Genomic DNA, 27,289 nt, shown 5'->3' on the forward strand with positions numbered 1-27,289 from the left:
CAAGGAATAGACATTACACCAGTTTACTGACACCTCTTGCCTCTGCTATAGGCTGGGTGAAGGATAGAAGGGATGTAGACAGGCTGTGATGGGGCCTAAATCCATGTTGAGAGGGGGTAAGGAGGTTTTCCTTAAGTAGATATTTAAGAAGTTGTCTATGAATGCATTTCTCTAGAATTTTAGAGAGAGGGGAGAGGATGGATATAGGGCGGAAACTGGAAGGGTTGGTGGAGTTTCCTCCTTTGTGCAGTGGAACAGTATAAAGAGATTTCCAAATTTTAGGGACTGTAGATTCTTTGATAGAATGGTTGATAAGGACTGAGATGAGATATGTTATAGAATTGGCTGCAAGTCTGAGAAATTGAGGGGGTAGATAGTTGAAGGAAGGAGAACACAGATTAAGTTTTTGCGAAAGGGACTTTATATAGGTAGTAGAAACAGGTTTCAGGGAGAAGGCAGTGTGGAGCTAAGTGATGGGGGTGGGGGAGTTGTGATTGGTTATTGTCGGAGGTGTTCGTTTGTGGATAGATTCAATGAAGTAATTGATTAGAAAAGTGAAGGTTTCAAGAGGAGATTTACTGGGGAAGGGATTGGGCATAGGGATGGAGAATATTGAATAATTTGATGCGGATACTCTCATCAGTAAACAGAAAATCCTATCTTTAGGCAAATCTGCATGCACTCATCAGACCAGATGGATCTGTTATCGCTGGTGCACCTTCTCAAGATGCAAGCAAGGGTTGTGGAACCAGTTCCTGCACCACTAAAAGGAAAGGGATTTTACACTTGAATCTTTCTGGTATGCAAAAAGAGTCATCATGGAGACTAGTGTTAGATTTGTCATACCTAAATGCATTTCTGAAAGTACCCAAATTTAAAGTTCTCACTTTGCAGATGTCCCTAGCCCTTCTTCTGGACCACTGTTTCATGGTGACTTTACAGCTGAAAGATGCTTATTATCACATGCCAGTTGCTCCCAATATCAAGCTAAACCTACAAATGTCCTATCTCACACTCTTAGAAAGAATTGTCTTTCTGGGATGTATGATGGATACAGAAAACAGAACAGCTTTCTACAAGAAGACAAAGTCCTGACTATTCAGACCATTTTCAGGGATTTTTCTCTTCAAGCAGCAGACTCCACAAGAGAATTTCTCAAAATTCTAGACCTCGTGGCATCAGTAATTCTCATGATCCACTTGCCAGACTTCAGAAGAGAAAGACTCAATGGTACTTAAAAAAAATAATAAAATAAAATAAATAAATGTTGAACCCAGTATCTGCTTTCCCTTAGAGCTCCAGACACCTGTGCTAGATTTTGTGAAACAGAGTGATGAAGGGATCAGATCTCTCTCAATCCAGATCTACCCTTCTTCATCCAGACCCCAGTTCAAATTAGTCCAGATGAACTCGTCAGATTTTGCATGGGAAACAGTGTACACGGGAGTTCAAGTGCAAGATAAACGGGGTCCTTCAGACTCTACAAAGCACATAAACATCAAAGAAATGTCAACAGGGATTCAGGCCACTTAAGTTATGCCAGGTTCTCTTTTATTGGTCACAGACAATACCGCAGTCACGTGGTACCTGAAAAATGGGGGGAAAGTAGAAGGTCATAGCCTCTTTGCCAGTCGGCAATGATGGCCTGGGAGCATGCCTTACAGCATTCTCTGATGCTTCAGGTCTCATACATCCCCATCAGAGCAAAACCTATTGGCAGACAGACTAAGCACATCCCAGATGGACCCTCAAGAGTTGAAACTCTGGATAGAGGTCCACCTGAATTTGGTCCACATGTGGGTAATAATTCAAATAGTTCCGTTCACCTCTTTTCAAAACAGACAGTTGGAAAACTTATTTTTGAGACATCCTTGCAGCCATGCTTACAGGACAGAAGCATTCTTGTTCTCTTGGATGGAAATGTTCCTTTATGTATTTTCACTGATACCCAAGTTACTTCTGAAGATTCAGAAAGAATTACTAAAGTTCGTTGTGATGACCCAATTTTGGTAAAGTTGTTTTTTTCCTTTTAATGGCGCTGGCCAAGGGCAATTATCGCAAGCTTCTTCACACTCTGGATTTGTTCACACACTGTCATGGCTGACTGGTGCATTCCAACTTAGAGAAATTGCTACTGACAGCCTGAATGATTGATTCTTGATACATTTTAGGCACTTGCTCCATAAGGATATGCACCAGGTACTGAAGGATGCAAGAATACTTGCAGCTAGAAAATCTTATATTTACAAGTGGAAAAGATTTTCTAAGTGGTGCCTAATTGATACCAGAGGGCCCAGTATGCTGTTAACGCCTCTGGCTTTAAAATATTTGTGTGAGCTACTCACCGATAGCTTATTTTATGTATTTATCAAGGTGCATCTTGCCACCATCTCAGCTTGTCTGCATATGGTCCCCCTTCGTCTCTTTTTGCTGTCAAACAGTTTATGAAAAAAGTGTTGCACTTGAGACCTGCTTGAAAGAATTCCTCCTACTTGGTATCTTTACTTTGTTCCTGGAAAAATTGGCTCTCTCTTCTTTTGAACCTGCCTTTCAGGCTGATTTGAAGTTCATCACTTAGAAAACTGTTTTGCTTATGACTCCGACATGTGCAGGGTGTCTTTGAGCTGCAAGCTGTCATGGTGGGCCAACCTTATCTGATTTTCTGCAAGGACAGGGTTGCTTTATGCACTAATCTTTCTTTCATGCCAAAAGTTGTTTTGGAATTTAACCTGAATCAAGCCATTAATCTTCCAGTTTTCTTTTAGGAACCTAAAAACAATGGACAGAATATTCTGTATACCTTGGATGTGCACAGGCGACTCTGGTGCTATCTTGACAGAATGACAGCCTAACCACAGGCTTTCTTCCTGCAGAGTGGAGAACAGTAACAGTTATTCCCCTCCACAAAGGTGGCCTAGCAACAGACCCGTGGAATTATAGACCACAAGTCTAAATAGCCACATCTTTAAGGCCATGGAATGTATCATTATGGACCTCATAAATAAAGATACAGGCAACCTCCAAACTTTGGATCCAACTCAATTTGGCTTCATCAAGGAGAGATCCTGCCTGTTAAATCTGGTGGATTTCTTCGAAAATGTGACCAGGGCAAATATATGCACACAGCATTCCTCGACTTGGCAAAGGCTTTCAACATAATCCTATACTCGGGCATTATGGATAAACTTGGCAAACTGAATGTAAACCCCTGTGTTGTACAATGGGTTGCCAACTGGCTCACAAACCACAAACACACTATCAAAGTGGGTGACTTCACATCAACCAGCAGACCTGCCACCAGTGGGGTACCACAAGAGTCAGTGCTGGGCCTCCTTCTATTTGGTATATACTTCTCAAAAGCTCAGGTCAACACTAAGGAGTGGTGGCTGACCAAGTCTGCAGACAACTGCAAACTAGATATAATTACTGAATCCCCAAAATGATGTCAGTATTCTCCAGAATGGTCTTACACAGACTAACAACTGGTGTCTTAGTCGTGGTCTCAAACTGAATGCAAATAAATGCATCATCATTCCATTGACAAAAACAATGTCCCTTCACACTATCAAAAAAAACAACCTAAGTACCCAGGATGTGGTATGGGATCTGGGATCACAAGTTGACTGTGACCTTAACTTTGAACACCATGTGTCTACTGTAGTAAGGAAGGTTTTCTACATAGCATACTTTATTAGTAAAGGCATCACCTCAAAAACAAAGGAGGTTTTAACCCCTCTATACTTGGCACTAATCAGGCTGATAATTGAGTATTCCACCCCACTCGGCATGTACTGCACAAAACCTGCAGTAATTGGAGAAACCTCAGAGGTTTCTAACAAAGAAGATCAAAGGACTCCAGCACGTGCTTTATACAGACAGACTAAAGTTCCTGTCACTACATCACATCTGTAATATAGACTTCTTAGGGGAGACTTATGCCTTCCAGAGCAATCTCAGACCCAAAACTAATGAACTTGCTGCACATCCGTAAATCAAATGGGACTAGAGCTACCCATTCGGGGACCTAAATCAGACCTGCGACTTAAATAGGACATGTTATAGGGACATATTTGTCTCCCAGTGACCGCTGTGTTTTTGGAAAATGCTACCAATTCCTGTGAAACAGAGCACCTCTATAATGCTGTTCAAAAGGAAACTGGATGAGTGGATGGGGCATCATAAATTCTTACCAGGGGTAGCACTCACATCCACATGAGCAGTCAGTACAAAATGCAATCCTGGGTACCGACTAGCGTATCCATGGTATTACATTGGGATGAAATGGCAAGACTTGAAATGACCTCTGGGTCAATAGCCTAGTAAACTCCTATGATCATATGAACTAAGCCCTTCAGGAAAGCTTAACAGTTGTTTATTTCCTATTCTGGGGCTAAGAAGGGTCAACCTGCCTCTAAGAAAATAATTGCTCCTTGTGTTTTTTTTTTTTTTGTTACTCACACCATGGTAAAGCTAGTCCAGGCAAAGTTAAAGCACATTCCACCACAGCCTTATCCTCTTTGGTGGCATAATGGAAAGGAATGGACTCTAAAAGAATTATAGAGACAGCAACCTGGTCCTGTTTTCATACCTATAAAAAGCACTGAAACTGGATTATTTTTCAAGTTCCAGAGCAGGGTTTGCTAGAACCATTTTCCAGGAGCTACTGAATCGTAATCCTTTCCCCGTCCACGTAGGGTAAGCTTTGGGAACCTATCCAAAATGCCACTGAGGCAGTGTGAATAGGTTCATAGGTAGGTACTAGGCTATTGGCCCAAGGGCCTAAGTAAGCCTAGACAACAAGGTTCCCTGGCTTACGCCACCCAAGAAAGTTATTTTCCTGTGCCCCTGTCAAGCAGAGCCACAGAAGTGATCCCCGGGGTGTATTTCTTATTTCCCATCCACTCATCAAGATTTGTCTTGAAGAGTGCTAATGAGGAACTCTGCTCGACATAGATGGGTAGCTTGTTCCAGAGTATGGGAAGTCTCTGGGACAAGAATCTATCCCTCCAGCATGTCCTGTTTATTGTGGTGACAAGGTTTAGGTCCCTAGAGCGTGTAGCTCGGAATGATCGGGATTTCTTCAGGTGCAGTATGTCCAACAGCTCTAGGTTCGACATAGCTTTATATGTTTGGCAGAGATCACCTCGGAGAAGGCGATATGCTACAGAGTAAAGCTGGAGTTTTTTGAGATGGTCAGTGTAGGGCATCTGTTTGAGGCCAATAATGCTCTTTGTGAGGTACTTTTGTGGCCTTTCCAGCTGCTGCCGATGTCTTGTGAGGTACATTCCAAAAGGGGCGTTGCACTCTATAATGGGCCTAATGAGTGTCGAGTAGAGGGGAACAATGACCTTTTTTTCCTGGATGAGAACCCTGTGATGAGGTGTGCCACATAGAAGGACTTCCTGACTACTGTGGCAATGTGACTATCAAAGGAGAGACTACTGTCCACCTGGGTCCCAAGGTCTCTTATCACGCATTCGGTGTTAAGTAGATTGCTGCCTATGTGGTAGTTCATGGGTACAGAGTTTTTACCAAAGGGAATGACAATGCACTTTTTGGCACTGAGCTTGAGGCCATGGTTCTGACACCAGGCATATGTCTCAGTGAGGCCCTTCTGTAGGATGTCCACATCATTTGGGGACTCTACTATGGCTCCTAGTTTGCAGTCATCTGTGAACTTCGTTAGCCAAAGGCCTTCTGTGTTAGCCTGTACTTCAGAGAAGTAGATACCAAACAGGAGAGGTCCCAAGACTGAACCCTGTGGTACTCCACTTGTCACTGGTTTGAAGTCAGATTTGGAGTCTGCAACTTTTACAGTGTGGATTCTGTCACTGAGCCAGTTGGCAACCCATCTTGTTATGCAAGGATTTATACCTAGTTTAGTGAGTTTTAGCTATAATTCCAGAATGGGGGATGGTGTCAAAAGCCTTGGCAAGGTCAAGATAGACTGTCTGAACCACCTTACCCTCGTCTACAGCTTTGGTGACTGTCTCAAAGAAGTCAGGTTCAGGAGGCATGATCTGCTTTTCACAAACCCAAACTGGGTGGGGTCCAGAGTTTGGAGGTTACCAATGTCCTGGTTTATGAATTCCATGATGATACGTTCCACGGCCTTACAGACCAGGCTCGTCAGGCTAATAGGGCGATAGTTCCCAGGATCAGTGGGGCCTCCCCCTTTGTGGAGTGGGATAACTGTTACTGTCTGCCATTCAGTGGGCACAAAGCTTGATGTGAGGCTATGATTGAACATGGTGCTTAGGCGGGGAGCCAGTTTGTTCTGAAGTTCATGTAAAATGCAGCATGGGATGTTGTCCGGTCCCATGGATGCTGTGTTTTTGGCTTTAGAGAGTGCAGCTTTTATCTGCGTAGTTGTGATTACAGGGACTCTGCATTCTTCCTGTATAGATATGGGGCCTTTAGGGGTGACAGGGGGGTAAAGTTAGCACTGAACCTATCTGCCAGGATGTTGGCAATATCAGTTGGATCTGTAATTTTCGTGCTGTTGTGCTGTAACTCAGAGCAGATCCGGGTGTTGTCATTGCGATTCCTGACATAGCTATAGAATGCTTTGTGGTTGTCCTTAGAATCAGTGGTGATTTTGGTTTCATAGCTAGCTTTGTAGGATCCTATAAGGGATCTTAGCTTCTTACTAAGGGTGACCGGGGAGCTCCTCCACTTATGGTGTTTTACTCTCTTTTGCAATAGTTTCATCCTTCTGTTGTAGAGATTGTTTATGGCAAGGGACCACCAGATTGGCTTCCTTTTTTTGGAGGATAGTGTCTTGGTTCTGTTCGGGATAGCACGATCCATGCACTTGTGTAAGTGCTTATAGAGTGCATTTGTGTAGGATTCAGCAGTCGTAACTGTATTGTCCATCTGCATGGGTGTCATGAAGTTCCCCACTTCTGGCTTAAGAAGCACGAAGTTGGCTTTGGAGAATTTTTTTACCATGGTTTCCTTAACTGGGGGTGGGGGTGGGATGTGGATATCTAGGATGATTAACTTATGGTCGGATCTGACCAACGAGGAGTTGACTTCAGGTGTGGAACACCGGTCACTCATGTTGGTAATGACTAGGTCTAGGATATTATTGCCCCTGGTGGGGGTGTGGATAAGCTGATCCAGGGCATTGGAATTTATGAATTCCAGAAAGCGTTGAGCAAAGGAGTCGGTGCACGAGTAGTTTTCCCAGTTAATGGTGAGGTAGTTGAAATAGCCCATTATTTAGGGTGTTTGGTTGAACCTTAATATTTTCCAGTATATCAAGAAAAGAGGAGTGAGAATCGTGGGGCATGGTGGGGGATCTGTAGCAAGCTACAATTGGGACTGCAGTTTTGCCCAGAGTTAGTTACACTTGGATAACCTCGGATGCATTATGCTGAGCAATTAGCCTGGAGGTGTGGATAGCCTTAATGAATATGGACACACCTCCGCCTTTGATGTTCCAGTCCAGGTTAGATGATCGAAAAGTGTGCTATGAATTATAGCCTGGTAATGCAGGGGTGCATTTTGGAGCCCTTAATCAGGTATTCACTGCACAGATATCGATGTTCTCCATTTTAGGGAGTGCATTTTGATATTTAGACTTCTAGCATTGAGTAGCATTACCCTCAGTTTTTGCTTGCCTGTTCCTGTTACGGTGGTGAATTTGTCATTTGAACCTTGCCTTAAAAAGGCACTATAGGAGTGGCAAGAGCCTTAGCCAGTATCCGAAATCCCAGGGTTGACAGGTGCAGACCATCTCTGGCAAAGCATCGTGGTCTGTCGACCATGTCGTCCCAGGCAGACAGATACTGGATCCCCTTAGAATGACACCAGAAGTTTAGCCAAATGTTGAAGTCAATCATTTTGTCCTTGTACTGCGGTATCATTCTGGGTGATGGCAGGATGCTACTCAGGGCTAGGGTCATACCTGCCGGGGCTACAAGATCGGAGAGCTCTTCCATGTCTCTTTTCATGTAGTCCAGGGAGGTACATCCAGGTCGTTCACACCAACATGGACAATGACAGAGTCATATTTGTACTTGTTGTGGAGTGACCTGAGTGCATGGTTTATGTGGCGGATCCTGGTGCCCGACAGGCAGCTGACAGTAACCTTCTCCTTGTTTGGCCTGGTGAGTGGGACGTCAGTGTGCCTGACTATGGAGTCGCCTATGACTAGTGTGTTGGGTACGTTGTTTTGCCTTATGGGCTGTGGTTGAATGGCACACTGAGTCTGTGGGCTATGTGTCATTTGGGTTGTGTTGGGGGATGGAGGTTGATTGAGTTTCTGCTTTGGAGGTCTCTCTTGCTTGAGCAGATTATTATGGAGAGCCTCCGCGAATGTTTTTGTGTTTCTATATGTGGATTTTGGTGGTGTACGTTTAGTGGGACTATGTGATGAGTGTGGTGTGGTGCAAGTGTTTACCTTCTCCTCTTGACTGTCAAGTTCAGTCTTGGATGGAGAGAGCTTTACCTCCAGTTTGGCTAGATAAGTGCATCTCTCACAGGTTGTAGTGTTGGGTGGTAGGAGGAGAGGGTTGTCTGTGTACATGAGGCAATTGCTACATTGTCCCAAGATGCCCAGATTCATCAGAGACAGGAGAGAACACTGGGAGCTGACCCTTGGACATGCCTGAATAAAAAACTATTTCCCTCTAGACAAGTGAGGAAAGTTAGTACAAGAGCGGTTTTACTCTAAGCAAGTGAGGAAAGTAAATACAAAAACTGTTTTCCTCTAGGTAATGAGGAAGGTTAAGTGCTGTAGTAATTTGTAGCTTATGTAGTCCTTACAACAAGTTCTGAACAAGTGCTGAGCACGAATAATCAAATTCAAGTGCGAAAACCAAGAATCTGTATCTGAAGTAGACTAGTTACAGGAAAGAAACAAGTGCAAATGCAGCTTCTAAATCAGAAAGTTGAAAGAGATGGAAAAATTGCCCTAACGGCCAATAACTACAATTTCTGGGCCAGAAACCACTCCTTATGTGGTAGATAGGTTACCTAGTGCTTACCTCTCCCACTGAGAAGCTAGAATGCTTCCCTCCAACACAGAAAGGCTTGGGGGGCTCAGGAGCTTGCAAACACTCCTGGATACAGCAAATCTGTACCTGGACTAGACCAGTTACAGGAAAGGCAGCAAACAAGCATCATTTTTTTTGGCTCAGAAGCTTACAAGCAGTCCTGGATACAGCAAATCTGTATCTGGACTAGACTAGTTACAGGAAAGGTGGGAAACAAGCACAAACGTGGGCTTTTAAACCAGAAGGTTCAAAGAGATGGAAAAACTACCCAAACAGACAATAAACTACAATTTCTAGGCCAGAAACCACTCTTGTGGTAGACAGGCTACCTAGTGCTTACTACCACTCTCACTGACAAGCTAGAAGGCTTCCCTCCAACACAGAAAGGCTTGGAGGGGGCTCAGAAGTTTACAAACAGTCCAGGATACAGCAAATCTGTATCTGGACTAGACTAGTTACAGGAAAGATAACAAGCGCAAATGCTGGCTTTTAAACTAGTAAGCTGAAAGAGATGGAAAAACTGCTAAATGGTCAATAAACTACACTTTCTGGGCCAGAAACCACTCTTGTGGTAGACAGGCTACCTAGTGCTTACCACCACTCCCACTGATAAGCTAGAAGGCTTCCCTCCAACACAGAAAGGCTTTGGGGGCTCAGAAGCTTACAAACAGAACTGGTTACAACAAATCTGTATCTGGATTAGACTAGTTACAGGAAAGGCAGGAAATAAGCTTAGAATTTTTTTTTAAAAAGTGGAAAGGGAGAAAGAAGAAACAGAAGATAATTCAAAATGAAGGACCTAAGTGACGTGTACTTCACAAATGTTCTCTCTATATTAGGTAGAATGAGCTAGTGACACTAGACTGGAATAGAGCTGGGACAGAGCTGAACAGATAGGACTGGTAGGAGTGTTCAAACACAAATTTACAGGAGGGGCGGGCATTCCAAAGCCACCAAGATTTGCAGAGACAGAGAGAGACCACAGTATTCTGAAACAATTAAATAGAAAAATAAATAACTACAGAGAGACACAGACCACAATATTCAATGAAACAATTAAATAGACAAAAATAAAATGCAGTACAATCTTTAACACTGCAAGTTTGTACTTAACTCAGCTAGTAATGCAGTTGATTGCAGTTGACTGTAGGTATGTAGCAGAAGCCAAACAACTCAGATATTGAGCAGAACATGCTACAGTTGCATAAGTCCTACTTACCTATAACAGTAGATGTCTGAATTTTACATTGCCTCAGTGGCAGCCCTCTCCCCCGCCCTCCTTATTTTGTATATAGTTTGATGGTATCCACATTTGTTGATGGTGGTGGGTGGCCTTGGTTATTTGTATTCACGTTTTGTGGCTGCTAATTATTTGGTTTCAAGCAATTCTTGTTTCTAGTCCTTCTTGGTTCTTCCTACTTGGCACTAAAAGCTTGAATGACTTTCTGTAACAGGGGCTAGGCTTCCCTGATGAGAGGGGCTTAGGCAATCCCCTATCACACTGATTCAGAGCTCTGGAAAGCAGCGAGTGTGGGTTTGTGTAGGCACAGAACCCACATGCCATTGAGGCAGTATGAAATTCAAACATCTGCTGTTACAGGTAAGTAGGACTTGCACAACTGTACTTTCAGAAGATATGCATTTATATGATACAGTAAATTTCCGTCTGAGTACTTGTGTTTTAAATATTTGCAAAAATATGAAAAGGTATGCCTATTTGCATAAATATAGGTTCATAGGTTGTTACTAGGCTAATGACCACTAGGGCCCTTACAAGCCTAGCCGTGCACCCCAAACCACTTGGGTCCCGAGTACTACAAGCATCTATACAAGGGGAGGCCTGTTAGTAGGGAAGTCAGTAAGGATTTGTTGGAGAGGTGTTAGAATAATACTTTTCTTATTGATGTCCTCTATCCATAAGGGACATGGAGAGCAGACTAGGGATAAATTTACAATATCCCATCCAGTTGTCACGGTTTCTATAAGTAATACACAATCTTTCAAGCTATGTAACTCATAATCTAGTATCAATGACACTCTTATCCAGCAAAGATTTTACCAGACATCATAAGGCTATTTTTTAGTCGGTCAGTTTTGAAAATATTTATGTGCATATTAAACTAGTTGCATATCTGCATAATTACTAACAAACACCTAGCACTCCCATCACAGACATTTTACACTATGGCCCTCACCTCATTTTCTTATTGATGTCCTCTATCCATAAGGGACATGGGGAGCAGACTAGGGATAAATTTACAATATCCCATCCAGTTGTCACGGTTTCTATAAGTAATACACAATCTTTCAAGCTATGTAACTCATAATCTAGTATCAATGACACTCTTATCCATCAAAGATTTTACCAGACATCATAAGGCTATTTTTTAGTCGGTCAGTTTTGAAAATATTTATGTGCATATTAAACTAGTTGCATATCTGCATAATTACTAACAAACACCTAGCACTCCCATCACAGACATTTTACACTATGGCCCTCACCTCAATAATGTGCAGTTCACTAAGTTAGGAAAATATGAATGCAAATAAAAAATAAGTGATAGGCAGTGGTTAATATCTTTACTGCATCCTAGATTAATAATCTTAATTTTTTTTACACCACTTTGTTTCACAGATAACCTATTTTAAAAATAATTTAGTTAAGTAATCCAGCTCCCAAAAATATCATGGTGCCAATAAGGGAGCTATGATCATAAAACAGTGCAGAAAACGATAATAAAACACTGCAGAAAACAAACACCATATATGTGAATAGGGCTAATAATTAAAAAAGGAAACTATACTGCAAGTAAACAAGCTAATTTGGACTTACCTCTCTGTCAAATCGGCCAGGCCTCCGAAGAGCAGGATCCAAAGTATCTGGTCTGTTTGTAGTAGCCAAAATAACCACTTTATCTTCACTATTTATACCATCCATTAATGTGAGCAGCTGAGCAACAATGCGATTTTCAGGTCCCCCTGTTGAGTTTCCTCGTTTAGGACACAATGAGTCAATCTCATCAATAAACAAAATACACGGTCCTTCATTTGAGAGTTCTCCTGCTTGTTGGAAAAGATTACGTAAACTTTCCTCACTTTCTCCGGGTCTAGACCCATGAATAGCAGGTCCACTGATGCCAAGCACATATGCTGCCACTTCCCTGGCAACTGCTTTTACTAAAAGAGTCTTGCCAACTCCTGGAGGGCCAATAAGTAACACTCCTCTGGGGGAGGATAGGCTAAGCTTCTTTAGAGACTGAGGATATTGGAAAGGTAAAGTTAAAATTTCTTTCACTGCTGTAGTGACCTCTTCGAGTCCACCTAAAGGAATCTGTTCAGAGTTTAAGGAGATCTGATCATACCACTGTAAAGTTACAATATCCTTGATCTGAATAGTTGACTTGCTTGTTATAAGACCAGCCTCGTTTGTAAATGGAGTTAGATTAAGTATTTTGAGAAAAATGATTGGGGTTACTGTATCATCAACAGAAACTAGAGAGTTACCACAAACATATACATTTCTAAGTAAATCACTTACTAGCTCTTGCAATAAAGACGGACTCAGTGTATTCTTTGCTTCCGTACTTCTCACAACTACGTTAACTGTAACATGTTCTACCTTTACATATGATAAGCGTTTGATCTGATCCTGATGTACAGTGTGATTCTTCCAAGTCTTTCTGATCAATTCTTGGGTTGAGCACTTCAGGTCAAACTGCAGGAAACCATCAGTTAAGTCTTTTCTTGGCCAAACAGTGCACAAACAAGAGCCACCAAAAGCAGAAAGCTGCACTAGTGATCCCAGCTTCAGATTTAATGATTTAAAAATACTGGGTCCGATTCGGCACCTTTGAGTGCCAAGGTCTTCTGGGTGTAAGGGTAAAACTCTCAGTTGAAAGGACATCCTGGTTTATACAAAAACATAAAATAAAATTATGAAACACATGGAAAATAGTAGTTTTCTTGCATATGTCAAGTCATTAGCTATTTTTTGTTGACAAATGCTCTCATTGGGAATAAGTCTACAGATGCAAGCAATACAGCATGTTCTGAGAGAAACTTACAATGATTATTTCATGCATCTGCAAAGTTACTATTTTTTTTTCCATTACAAACTGTTTTTACCTGGAGAAGAGCTGTCTGCAGGTGCAAGCAATTATTTTTTTAGTCATCTGATCACTTTATACTATGTACCCATACATAATCTGGTTCAGCTCTATCCATACTTATGGGGAAATTACAGGATGAATTACTTAACTGAATATATTTTAATTTGTACACTTATGGCAGCTTAGAATGTGTGGGAAGAGACTAAGCAAACTACAATACAAAAACTGAGAAACTGGAAGCTTTCCATTATGGATACTGAGAGTAAGATACAAGCAGTGAAAATATTTTTAGTCCCCTTTAATTTTATATACAGCTTGGTCATAGTTTTATCAACCAGAGGCGAAGTTATGGATGACTATTAATAAAGAGTTGAAGGAATTTACCTGGGAGGGTAAGAGTGCAAGAGTTAAGTGAGATAAAGTTGATTCTCTCCATAAAACAAGGTGGTTTAGGATTACCTGATTAGAAGGGACATTTTAGGGGTACACAGTTAAGGCCCAAATACATAACACAAGTAGAAGGTTGTAAATCAAAGTGGTAAGGGATGATGATGAAACGGAGGAGTTCAAGAAATAGAGAGAGTACTTCTGGATTCTGCATGCAGGTCCTTAAGGAGAATAACCACCATACAGAACATTATAGTCAAAGTGGCAGAAAGGATTCTAAGAATTAAGCCAACACAGAAATGGAGAAAGAGAGTTTACAAACAGGGTTAACTTTGTGTAAGGGTACAGAAAATAGGCAAAAGGGAGCTGGAATTTCCGGGAGATAATCAGCAAAGAATCCGAAGTACTGACAGCAAATGAGAAGACAGGGGAAGCTAACTAAGCAAAAAGAGGCCAAGCAGAAATTTGGATTGCAAGTTACAGACTGTCTTCCATGCTAGGGACAAACAGAATATAAGCAAAGAGTGAGGGCTAGAGGAGTGCTAAGTGTAAGACCAGCCAAGGCTTTTAGTTAGCCTAGAGCAGAATCAGTTGTTAAAAAAGGGATAAATTAGAAAGGCATATAAAATGTTACGATAACCAAAAAAAAAAAAACAATCAAAAGGGTTTAGAAATGTTTGGAAAGAAAGATTGGAAAGGCAATTTACCAAGGAACAAAAATACATCTGTATGGCTCCCAAGTATGCATGAAAGTGTTTGCATAAAAATGTTTATACCCGAAGAAGACTGCAGAGAATTTTTCTTCAGGAAGGCAGCAAATTCTGGAGATGTCATGGGAAAGAGAGGGGTAATTGAGAATGTGTTCTAGGAATGCAACTAGTTGACAAATTTTAAACATGCCTTACAGAGTGTTTTGTCAGAAATATTGTGTAAGAAAATCATTGTAAATAAGGAAATGATTCTTTTGGGCTGGGACATGTACTCTGATTTGCCTAGACATAGTAAGAGCTTATGAAGTTTAATGCTATAGTTACCAAAAAAAAAGCAATTACAGAAAATGGAAATCCCAATTCAAAACCAACTGTAACTGAAGTAATGAATATTAAAAGAACTAGAGGTGCTATCCTTAGAAAAAGGAAAGAGCAAACTAAATAGAGATAAATAGCAATTACCCAGAAAAATCCAAACTGTTGAAAATAAAGTCTCAATCTGCACAAATTACAGACACTCTAAAGCAAACAGCACAGACATTTATTACGATAAGTGCTTTCGTTCAAATGATATAAGTGCTTATCATAACAAACTTCCATGCTTTTTACTTTGCAGCGTCTGTGGTTTGTGCAGAGTTACATGGAATATGTGGCAACAAAACATGCAGAATAATGTTCAGGAGGAGGAGGAATGACGTTCAGTTGAAGGACGGAAATAAACAATGCAACGTTCGAGTGAATGAATATTAAAATTAATATATGTGTATAGTGCATGAAAAAATGTTACCATGTTTTTTCTTTTATATTAATGTATGTGTACCCGTATCACTACTTAGGTGTAATTAATACAAATATTTTTACCACAGAGCTACCATGCATGCATGTTAATGTACACAGGTGAACCCCCATTTACGTGAACCGATGCAACTTCTGAAGCACTAAGTAAAAGTCTAATGTTAAGCAGCTTTGATACAGGAGTATTGTCAAATACACATACTGTCTACTTAGCTGTACAAGAACACAACAAATTGGACATGAACCTTGCTTATATGCGTAACGTGTATTTCCAGTTTCTGAGAGAGAAAGAAATATTCATTCAAAACTGTGAAAACTATAATGTGCAAGAGGTGAGAAGAAAACCTTGTGCTGACCAACAAAGGAACAGTATGTAATGGAGGAGGAATCTAGGAAGGATTTGGAAAGGTTGAACACGTGAGCAGAAAGATGGCAGTTGATGTTCACTGCAAACAAATGCAAAGTACTATTTCTGGGCTACAACTTCCCTACTGTGAAGTATCAGCTGGGAAAATGGAACAGATAGCAACAGAGCAGGAAACGGCTATGAGGTGCTACTCACACACTGATTGGAACATATTTTTGGTCACTGATTCCCAGACAGCAGCATGCATTTAATTTTAACTGCCACAAATATTCTCTCCAGCCTAACTTATGCTCAGCATCAAACCTATTCTTATAATTTCTAACAACATCTATTACAGAAATGTCTTAGAATGGGAAAGAAGCTGTGATCTGTAGAGTGAGGTTTTGTAAGGGGAGGTGATTAGGAACTGGGGCAATTGGGTCCTATGTCTATAGGCAGTTTTTTTTTTGTTTGTTTTTTGTTTTTTTGAGTCTGCTGAAGAACACCATGAAGGTACTTGGTAGATTAATTTGAGGGTGAGAAGGTTAGAAGAAGAACAAAGAGAGTAAACACTTTGTTGAATGGCAGTCACTGTGCTTTACAGAATACTGTTCTTTGACATTTTCTTTTGGAGGTTAGTGTGATGAATCTGGAGATGTTATTTGAGAAGGTCTACAGTGCAGCCAATCTCAGAACACACAGAAATGACTGAAATTCCATAGTTTAGTTGAGGGAGGAGGACCTCTTTACTTAACTTTACAGGATTACTACTGATGTGGACAAGTATTTTCTTTTTGAGTTTATATGACATGTATTGGAACAATGATGTACACAAGGAGCAAAGATTTTCCAGATAACAGAGACAATAATATTATTACAAAGTAGCCTTTTAGGTAATACTCCTGTCAGACTCTGTGAAGGACTGAGATGGACAGAAGATTTCTTATTTTGGTAGGTTTTCTCTAATAGTCACAGTAATGTCCTTAATGCTGAGACAGTACTCCAAGCAATACAGATACAAGACAGTATGGCAGCCTGATATTCAAGATAAGCATCTACTAGAGAACATATAAAAATGTCTATTTTACTGAATTACTAATGTAATTTAGAAGGATCTGCTGTAAAGAACAATGTATGGCACATGATGCAATGCTCAGTGTTTCATTTGTTTTGATTTGCATACAAAATGCAAAATAACACTGACTGGCATCAAGACAATGTTATGTGTCTGTTAACAGACTCCGATATCTGATAATACTAGTGCCTCTAGGTATGACTGAGTTCTCAGTTTCACTTACAAATCTGCCTCTAACATCAAAGGCATTTTTGAGAGGAATAATGCTAAGTGTACCAACAACAGATGAATGGCTAAGTGTGAAACTTGTCCTTATTGTCGCTTTATATTTGAAGGGCCAAAAGTGGTTGTGTATAATACTCCTAAAGTAATACCTTGGGCAAGTAGCGTTAATTGTAATACTACCTGTGTTGGTTGTACTGTCCTGTATTTTATATCAATAAAACAGAGCACAGACTGAGCAGATGTTTTCTGAACACCTTACAAGTATAAGGAAGGGTGATAGCACTAATGCACTACTTAAGCACTCCTTATGTGCAACAGTGCAAAGATTTTAAAAAGCTTACAATGTTTTTGCTAGACACGGTACATAAATGCAATAGGGGCAGGGACTCAGACATTTTAATATTAAACAGAGCTACACTGGCAGGATTTTAATGAATGCTAAAATCCTGCCTAGTTTGAAAGACCGTGCATCTGTTGCAGGTATTTTAAAAATAATGGAAATAAAATCAGCACTTACCAGTTAATAAAATTTCCATATGCTTTATCTCATCCTAAACATTCTATTTTTATTTGTTTACTTGTGGGATTTTAAAAATAATGCATAACAGACTGGACAAGTTCCTTATCTCATGTCATGAAGTCATCGTGTTTTTATCTAAAGTGGATGGGAATACCATTTACTTTCATTCTGATAAAGTTAAATGGTCATTTTCCTTACATTTTTGCAGGATTGGTGCCATATTTACAAATTATTTTTTTTTCTTCTTTCTGTGTTTGATTTTGCATTTTCTCTACAAACCATTTTAATAATACTGCAGGGTATCCTGGTATTCTATGCATCATTTGTTGCATTATCTTCGGTTTAAGTAGGTCAGTGAGTATGAGGAACAGTTACAAGACACTAATTACAACTGTGTTGTCAATATAACTGTCAGAGTGCAACATTAGTCAACTCTGCCTAAGTATAGGCTATTAAGCTCAAAGGTCAAATTTCTCATAAATAGGCTAGAAGGTGTGACTTGGAACTACATTCCTGAGTTTGAAAAATGCAACTAACTCAGTCGCTCTTTGAAGCCTAGCTTTCAAAACGTTCCTTAAAATGCTGTGCCACACATGGCTACTACTAATAATCTAAGGATGCAAACTCACTTAAAAAGACTGATAACAGTAAAAAAGTAGGACATCTTTCACTGTAAGCCAATGGAAATAAAAACAACAAGTTAACTTATCACAGGTCATGTTGTTCATATAAACTGACAAAGGAGGCAAAACCATGACTATAAAATGAAATACCTCATCATGCCAATTTTGGGTAAAACAAGTTACAAAATAAGAATACACACAGCAGTACAGGAACATTTGTATTACAGAAAAAAGTTCAGGATATGACCAAAGCATATTGCCTACCTATTTGTGTGCATGTGTGTGCATACATACACTCATACATGTGTGCATGTTAAAACACACACACACACACACACACACACACACACACACACACACACACACACACACACACACACACACACACACACACACACACACACACACTCTATATATACCTTGAATTTACTTTGTAATGTACCTCTGTGGTCTCTCCAATTGCTGTAGGGGCTTGGTGAGGTACATACCAAAGGGGCACTGTACTCTATAATTGGTCTGATAAGGTAAGAATACAAGAGTGTTATGACCTCCTTTTTCCTGGGGGCAATGCTCTTACTTATAAGATAGACAATGTAGAAGGCTCTCCTTACCATCAACCTGTGTTCCCAGATCTCTCACAATGGATTGAATACTTAGGGAGTTGTTATTAATGTGGTAATATGCAGGGACATCTCCCTTGCCAAAAGGGATGATGATACACTTTTTTGCATTTAATTTGAGTCCATGACTTTGGCACCAGTCATTGGTTTAAGTAAGACCATCCTGTAAAGTGTTTACATCACTTGGAGATTCTATGGCCACACTCAGCTTGCAGTCATCTGTAAACTTTGTCAGCGACAAGCCTTTTGTTTTGACCTATACTTCAGAAAAGTACATTCCAAACAACAGGGGCCCCAGCACAGTTCCCTGTGGAACTCCACTGCTTACTTGTCTGTTGGTGGATGTAGAGCTGCCTAATTTAACTGTGTGTGTTCTATTGGTGAGCCAGTTTGCGACTCACCTAACGTTATACTGGTTTACATTCAGTTGAGTAAATTTGTCTATGATACCAGTGAGAGGAATAGTGTCAAAGGCCTTGGCCAAGTCCAAATAGGCCATATGCACAGTTTTGCCCTCATCCAGGGCTTTGCTGACTGTCTCAAAGACCACCAAGTTCAACAGACACAATCGCCCTTTGACAAAGCCAAACTGGGTTGGGTGACTCAGGTCTAGTGTTTGGAGGTCACCTTTGTCTTTGTTGACAAGGTCCATTATGGTTCTCACCACAGCCTTGCAGATTAGGTTGGTCAGACTTATGGGTCTATAGTTTCCGGGGTCAGTGGATGGACCACCCTTATGTAGAGGATTGACAGTAGCAGTTTTCCTGTCTGAAAGGACATACCCAGTGCTTAGGCTGTGGTTGAAGAGGGTACCCAGTGTTGCAGCTAGCTCCTGTTTTAAAAAATTTAAAACACTACCAGGGATGCTATCTGGTCCCATAGAGGCTGTGCTTTTGGCTTTAGAAAGGGTGTTAAGGACTGTTCCCCAGAGATTACAGGGGGAGAATATGTAGGAGGTATGTCTTGTGGTGTATGAGGCGGACATGAGGGGGAGAAGTTCTCACTGAACTTATCCGCCAGCAGGTTTGAAATATCCAAAGGTTCAGTATATATTGTGCCATTCACTACAAGTTCTGCACAAATCTGGGATTTTCCTTTGAGGTTACGGATGTAGCCAAAGCATGCCTTATGGTTGCCCTTCGCTTGGGTGGCCAATTTGGATTCATAGTCGGTTTCAGATTGCTTTACAAGGTGTCTTATTTGCTTATTTGAGCAGAGGAGGGAGTGCTTTGAATTAGAGGACCATCTCTTACTGCTTTAGCCAGCAGTTTCTTTCTCCTATTACACAGCCTGTTTATGGCAGATGTCCACCAAGCAGGCTTGTTTTTGGTTGAGGAACATATTTTAAGCCTGTCCGGTACAGCTGAGTTGATGCAACTGTGTAGATGTTTATACAAGGCTTTGGTGTAAATCACAGCATAGGTATCCTTTTCCATCAGTAGAGGCAGAACCTATGAAGCTACTAATACTGACCCTTAGAAGGTTGTAGTTGGCTTTGGAGATGTTTTTTAGCCTTGTTTCAGCTGAGGGTGGTCAGATGCGATTGTTACTTCTAATGTGACTGACCTGTAATCAGATCTAACCAGGGAGGACTGTACACATAGGGTGGTTCAACGATCACTCATGTTTGCAAGCACCAGATCCAGAATGTTTGATCCCCTTGGGGGTGTCAACTAAATGGACCAGGGCATTTAAGTTTACAAAGTTCAAAAATCTGTGGGCAAATGAGTTGGTACAGGTATAGTTTGCCCAATTTATGGATGGGTAGCTGAAGTTCCCCAATACCAGGGTGTTTAGTTTTATATACTGAGTGACTCCAGTAGGTCCAGGTAGGCATTGTGGGTGTCCTGGTTCATGGAAGGGGGTCCTATAACTGTCAATAACTTGAAGAGGGGTCTTTCCTATGGTGAGCTGTACTTGGAGTATTTCAAGGAACTTGTTCAGTTTAACCAGTCTGGAAGGGTATTTGTTTTTGATGAATACTGATACACCTCCTCCTTTAGTTTTCCCGTTCTCATTCTGAGGTCTAAACAAGTGGAAGGCATTGTAACCTGGTATGGCTGGGGTGCTTTCTGCAGCCTTGAACCAGGTTTCTGTGAATGCACAGATGCTGGCATCCGTCACGGTGAGGATAGCATCCAGTGAGTGTAGTTTTAAGTTTAGAATCCTAGTGTTTAGCAGCATAACCCTGATGTTCGTTTTTGAGGAGAGATTTAAGCTGGAAATGTTGTTCTTGTGATACTGCCTAAAAAAGGCACTATGAGGGATGCAACAGCCTCAGCCAGTAACTAAAATCCCAGGGGTGACAGTGTAAACTGTCTCTGGCAAAGCATTGCGGTCTATCGACCATATCATCCCAGGGTGACAGGAACTGGATCCCCTTGGAGTGACACTAGAAACTAAGCCAGTTGTTGAAGTCCTTCATCTTTTGTTTGTATTATGGCATCATCCTAGGGGAGGGTAGTATGCTGCTTAAGACTAGGGACATACCTGCATGGGAGACATAATCAAACAGCTCAATCATCTCTCTCTTCATACAGTCCAGAGAGCTACATCTCAAGTCATTCACACCAACATGGACTATGACAGAATCATAACAGTACTTGTTGCTGAGAGACTTAAGTGTGTGCATGACATTTCGGATCCCGGCACCAGACAGACTGCTAACCGTAACCATCTCTTTATCCAACCTGGTGAGTGGTACATTTGTGTGTCTCACGACAGAATCACCTATGACTAGGACATCTGGTTTTGTGTTACGCCTTAAGGGCTTATTTGGTGAGACACTGGTACATGTGCCTTTGTGTGTACTGGGGTTATCTGCAAGTGTACTATGTGTGGTGTGCTTGTGTTTGAGAGGCCTCTGTGCTTTGGGTAGGTTTTTAGAGAGGACTTCTGCATATGTAGAGTTATGTGTTGTTTGTGTGGTTGGTGAAGGACATGAGATGTGTTTGCTGACAAGCTGCTTAGTATCAAATATACTGACTGGTGACAAGAGAGCCTAGATTCTAAGTTTTTTATACAAGATGCATGTCTCGCATGTTGAAGTAGAGTGTCTTAAAAGAAGTGGTTTCTCGGTGTACATGAGGCAGTTGCTACACTGCCTCAGGATGCCTAAGTCAACCACGTTGGCAGGAAAACTGGGGGGAAATTGTCCTTGCATAGTACTAGGTAAAGGTGTGGTTACTAACAGGGATTAACCAGAAATGACCAGTTGGGGATGCTGTGAGACTGGAGTACTAGAGCTGGTGGGTAGTAGTGTGTATACCTTGGAGGCTGTGCTGGTCGGTACACCAAAAAATGAAGCACAACCACAAAACCCTCTAATTGAGCACAGCCAATACTAAGGGAAAATAAAGGGGGCAGAGCTTTGCTTCTGTAACTACCAACAATAACTGCAATTGTGAGCTAGTGTGCATAGCACAAGCCTGCGCAAACATAAGGCTTAAATACCGGTGAGTTTTAGGTTACAAAAAGCAACCACCAATAAGAAAAATCCACATGGAGCATTCTCCCAGCAAACTCCAACTCAGACAAGTTCCTGCTACATGTTTCTGTCACAAGGTGTGGGGAGGGGGCCCTCTTAATATAGCTGGCTGGAATCAGAGCTTGAAGGTGACCACACAAATCTAGATTCAGCAGATATGAATCTAGGCTATGCTAAACAACAAGTATGTAGTGCGAGTCAGGTAAGGAGAGCAAAAGCAGCAAATTAAAATCAAGCAACAATTTTTTTTGTTTAAAAAAGTGCAGCAGAGAAAAATGAACAGTACAATGTAACTATAGGTTCATAGGTATGTACTAGGCTATCGGCCCTAAGGCCTACATAAGCCTAGCCAAACGAGATTCCTTGGTTTTCGCCACCCAGGAAAATTATTTTCCTGTGCTCCTGTCGAGCAGCACCACAGCAGTGATCCCTGGGGTGAATTTCCTGTTTTCCATCCAATTGTCAAGATTTCTCTTAAAGAGGGCTAATGAGGAGCTCTGCTTGACATGAATGGGTAGCATGTTCCAGAGCATGGGAAGTCTCTGGGACAGGAATCTATACCTCCAGCATGTTCTGTTTATTGTGGTGACAAGGTTTAGGTCCCTTTAGTGTGTGGCTCGGAGAGATTGGGATTTCTTTAAGTGTAGCATGTACATTAGATTTGGGTTAGACATGGCTTTTTATGTTAGGCAGAGGTCGCCTCTGAGCAGGTGATATGTGATGGAGTAGAGCTGGAGTTTTTTTAGATGGTCTGCATACGGCATCTGTTTGAGGCCAGTAATCATCATAGTGAGGTATTTCTGTGGCCTTTCTAGTTGAGGTATTTCTGTGGCCTTTCTAGTTGTTGCAGATGTCTTGCGAGGTACATGCCAAACGGGGCATTGTACTCTATAATGGGTCTGATGAGGATGAGTAGAGAGGAACGATGAGCTCTCTTTTTCTGGAGAACCCCTTTGTGATGAGGTGTGCCACGTAGAAGGATTTCCTGACTACTGTGGCAACGTGACTATCAAAGGAGAGACTACTGTCCACCTGTGTCCCAAGGTCTCTTATCACACTTTCGGTGTTTAGTAGGCTACCGCCTATGTGGCAATTCATGGGTATGGAGTTTTTCCCAAAGGGGATGACAATGCACTTCTTGGCATTGAGCTTTAGGCCATGACTTTGACACCAAGCATCAGTCTCAGTGAGGCCTCTTTCTAGAATGTCCACATCCTTAGGTGAATCTATTATAGCTCCTAGTTTGCAGTTGTCTGTGAATGTCATTAGCCAAGGCCAGCTGTATTTGCCTGGACTTCAGAGAAGTAGATACCGAACAGGAGAGGACCCAGGACCGAACCCTGCGGTACTCCGCTTGTCACTGGTCTGAAGTCGGATTTGGAGTCGGCTACTTTCACTGTGTGGGTTCTGTCAGTGAGCCAGTTGGCCACCCATCTTGTAACATGTACTTATGCCTAGTCCAGTGAGTTTATCTATAATACCAGAGTGCGGGATGATGTTGAAAGCCTTGGCTAGCTCAAAATAGGCTGTGTGCACCACCCTACCCTTGCCTACGGCTCTGGTGACTGCTTCGAAGAAGTCAGTCAGGTTTAGGAGGCATGACCTACCTTTTACAAACCCAAACTGAGTGGGGTCCAGAGTTTGGAGGTTACCCATGTCTTTGTTTATAAGCTCCAGGATGATACATTCCATGGCCTTGCAGACCAGGCTAATGGGGTGGTAGTTCCCGGGGTCAGTGGTGGTACCCCCTTTGTGGAGTGGGATAACCGTCGCTGTGCGCTATTCCATAGGCACAAAGCCTGAAGTGAGGCTATGGTTGAACATAGTACTTAGGTGGGGTGCCAATTCGTTCAGTAGTTCATGCAGAACGCAGCCAGGGATGTTGTCTGGTCCCATGGATGCTGTGTTCTTGGCTTTGGAGAGTGCGGTCTTTACCTGTGTGTCCGTGATTACAGGGGCTTTGCAATCTTCCGGTATGGAGATGGGCTCTTTGGGGGGGTGAGGGGGGAGGAAAATTTGCCCTGAACCTGTCTGCCAGGATGTTGGCAATATCAGTTGGTTTGGTAAATGTACTGCCATTATGCTGTAGTTCCGAGCAGATCGGAGTGTTGCCATTGAGATTCTTGACACAGCTGTAGAAGGCTTTGTGGTTGTCTTTAGAATCCATGGCAATTTTATTTTTGTAACTAGCTTTGGAGGATTTTATGAGGGATCTCAGCTTCTTGCTGAGGCTGACCGGGGAATTCCTGCAAACATGGGACTTTACTCTTTTTTTGCAAGAGTTTCTTCCTTCTGTTGTAGAGTTTGTTTATTGCAGGAGACCAGCAGATTGGCTTCCTTTTTTTGGAGGATAGCATCTTGGTTCTGTTGGGGATGGCACAGTCCATGCACTTGTGTATATGCTTATACAGTGCTTTTGTATATGATTCACCAGTAGTATCTCTATTTTCCATCTGTGTGGTTGACGTAAAGTTGGCCACTTCTGACTTAAGAAGCATGAAGTTGGCTTTGGAGAATTTTTTTATGATGGTTTCCTTAATGGGGGCTGGGGGTGAGATATGGATGCCTAGAGTGATTAGCTTGGAGCTGACCTCTGGCGTGCAGCATCTGTTACTCATATTGGTAATGACCAGGTCCAGGATGTTGCTGCCCCTGGTAGGAGTATGGACAAGCTGATCCAGGGCATTGGAATTGATGAATTCTAGAAAACGTTGGGAAGATGAGTTAGTACAGGAGTAGTTTTCCCAGTTGATGGTGGGGTAGCTGAAATCTCCCAATATTAAGGTATTGGGCTGTACCTTAATATTATCCAGTATTATATCAACAAACATAGAGTGGGCATCCCGGGGCATGACGGGGAATCTGTAACAAGCTACAGACCTGAAATGCAGTCTTGCCCAGTGTTAAATGTACTTGGATAATTTCGGATGCATTATGTTGAGCAACTAGCCTGGAGGGTGTGGATATCCTTTATGAAAATGGACACGCCTCCTCCTTTAGTGTTTCAGTCCAGGTTAGGTGGCCGAAAGGTGTGGTAAGAATTGTAGCCTGGTAATGCAAGGGTGCTCTCTGGAGCCTTAAACCAAGTCTCTGTCACTGCACATATGTCGATGTTCTCCATCTTAAGAAGTGCCTCGAGTGAGTGCATTTTGAGATTTAGACTTCTAGCACTGAGTAGCATTACCCTTAGATTTTGCTTGTCTGCATCTACTATGGTGGTGCACATTTGATGTTTGAGCCTTGCCTAAAAAAGGCACTATAGGGGCGGTAACAGCCTTAACCAGTATCCGGAATCCCAGAGGCGACAGGTACAGGCTATCTCTGACAAAGCATCATGGCCTGCCGATCATGTCGTCCCAGGCAGACAGATATTGGATCCCCTTGGAATGACACCAGAAGCTTAGCCAACTGTTGAAGTCAATCATTTTGTCTTTGTACTGTGGTATCATTCTAGGTGACGGCAGGATGCTACTCAGGGCTAGTGTCATACCTGCCTGGGCCACATGGTCAGAGAGCTCCTCCAGGTCTCTTTTCTTGTAGTCCAGGGAGGTACGTCCATTCACTCCAACCATGGACAATGACAGAGTCAAATTTGTACTTGTTGTGGAAGTTGTGGCGTGATCTGAGTGCATGCATTATATGGTGGATCCTGGCACCCGACAGGCAGCTGACAGTAACAGTCTCCTTGTTTAGCCTGATGAAAGGAACGTCAGTGTGCCTGACTACAGAGTTACCAGTGACTAGTATGCTGGGTACATTGTTTTGCCTTATGGGCTGAAGTTGAGAGGAACACTGATTTTGTGGGCTGTGTGTCATTTGGGTAGTGTTGGGGGGTGGTGGTTGTTTGCATTTCAGCTTTGGAGGTCTCTGTAGTTTGGGCAGATTTTTATTGAGACCCTCCACAAATGTAGGTGTATGCTTTGTGTTACTATATGTGGGTTTGGGTGGTGCAGGTTTTGATGGACTATGTTTAGAGTGCGGTGTGGTGTGGTGTTGACCTTTTCCTCTCGACTATCTAGTCCAGTCTTGGCTGGAGAGAGCTTGGCTTCCAGTTTGGCTGTATAAGTGCATCTCTCACAGGTTGTAGTGTTGGGTGGTAGGAGGAGAGGGATGTCAGTGTACATGAGGCAATTGCTACATTGCCCCAAGATGCTCAGATTCATCAGGTGGACAGGAGAAAACACCAGGAGCTGACCCTTAGACATGCCTGGTTAGTGCTTATTAATTTAAGTACTAAGAACTGATTTCCTCTTGATAAGTGAGGAAAGTTAAGTGCTGCAGTAATTTGTAGATTATTTAGTGCTTGACACGAGATTTGGACAGTGCTGAGCACAAAGAAACAGTTATGAGTGCTAAAACTAGAAAACTGGCTAGTTCTAAGAGAAAATCTGACGAGCAGACTTTCTGGCACCGAGAATAGTTTAACCATAGTTAAATGTCGCTGCACCATGTGCAAAACCACGCAAACACAGGTTTTTAAACAGAAAGATGAAAGAGATAGAAATAACCCAAAATGGCCAATAAAACTACAAAGTCTAAGCTGAAATCACTCCTCCAGTGACAGATAGGCTGTTCAAAGCTCACCACTCTCACTGATGAACAGAGAAGCTTCCTTCTATCTTAGAAAGGTCTGGGCAACACAGAAACTTACAAACAGCCCAGAATTCAACAAAATCTGAAAATTAGACTCTACTGGTTGCAGAAAGATGGGAAATGAATAGAGAGAGAGAGAGGATTTTTCTGTGGGTTTTTTTTTTTTTTTTTCAAAAGTTAAAGCAGATACAAGAATACAAAAAATGATCTAAAATAGAGGGAAGCCTCTCTGTTCATCAGTGAGAGTGGTGAGCTTTGAACAGCCTGTCGCTGGAGGAGTGGTTTCAGCTCAGAATCTGTACTTTTATTGGTCATTTTGGGCTATTTCTATCCCTTTCATCTTTCTGTTTAAAAACCCGTGTTTGCTCATTTTTTGTGCTTGTATTACCTCAGCAAGAGTCTGCCTGAGTGTATAGGCAGCGAAAATCAGAACAGTAAGTAACGCAGCAGCAGAACAGATGGAGCTGTTCAGGAAATGCAAAAAATCAACACTTGGCACAGCAGATCATAGTCTGAGGCTTGGATCTCTCCCTTTTCTCTGATCAACTCTCACGTAGCTCTGGTGAGCCTTAAATACTGGCACGTTTTAGGGTAAATAAGCAACCACCAATTAGAAAAGCCAATACAGAGCCTTCTCCCAGCAAACTCCAAATCAGGCAAGTTCCTACCACACGCTTCTACTGAATAAGCAACTCAGAAGTCTTATCAAGTCCAACAAAGTCACATTTGAAGTAAAGACAGTCGCTTCAGAGGCAAAGGAGAACCATGAGGCCTTCTTCAGCTATGTCTGCAACCTC

At 41.9% G+C, this 27,289-nt stretch overlaps 1 protein-coding gene across 2 annotated transcripts in view; it reads right to left on the bottom strand.

Moving 5' to 3' along the window:
- The window catches only part of SPATA5L1 (spermatogenesis associated 5 like 1), a 259,837-nt gene that overhangs the window by 229,607 nt on the left and 2,941 nt on the right, over positions 1 to 27,289 (bottom strand). For both annotated transcript variants that reach the window (XM_044077627.1, XM_044077626.1), the window contains exon 2: positions 11,836 to 12,907. In XM_044077627.1, coding sequence (XP_043933562.1) covers positions 11,836 to 12,906 — 1,071 coding nt within the window. In that variant the 5' untranslated portion in view covers position 12,907. The remainder of the gene's footprint in view (positions 1 to 11,835; positions 12,908 to 27,289) is intronic.

This window comes from Protopterus annectens, chromosome 7.part0 (genome assembly GCF_019279795.1).
Source record: "Protopterus annectens isolate FY-2018-M chromosome 7.part0, PAN1.0, whole genome shotgun sequence".
Taxonomy (NCBI): domain Eukaryota; kingdom Metazoa; phylum Chordata; order Ceratodontiformes; family Protopteridae; genus Protopterus; species Protopterus annectens.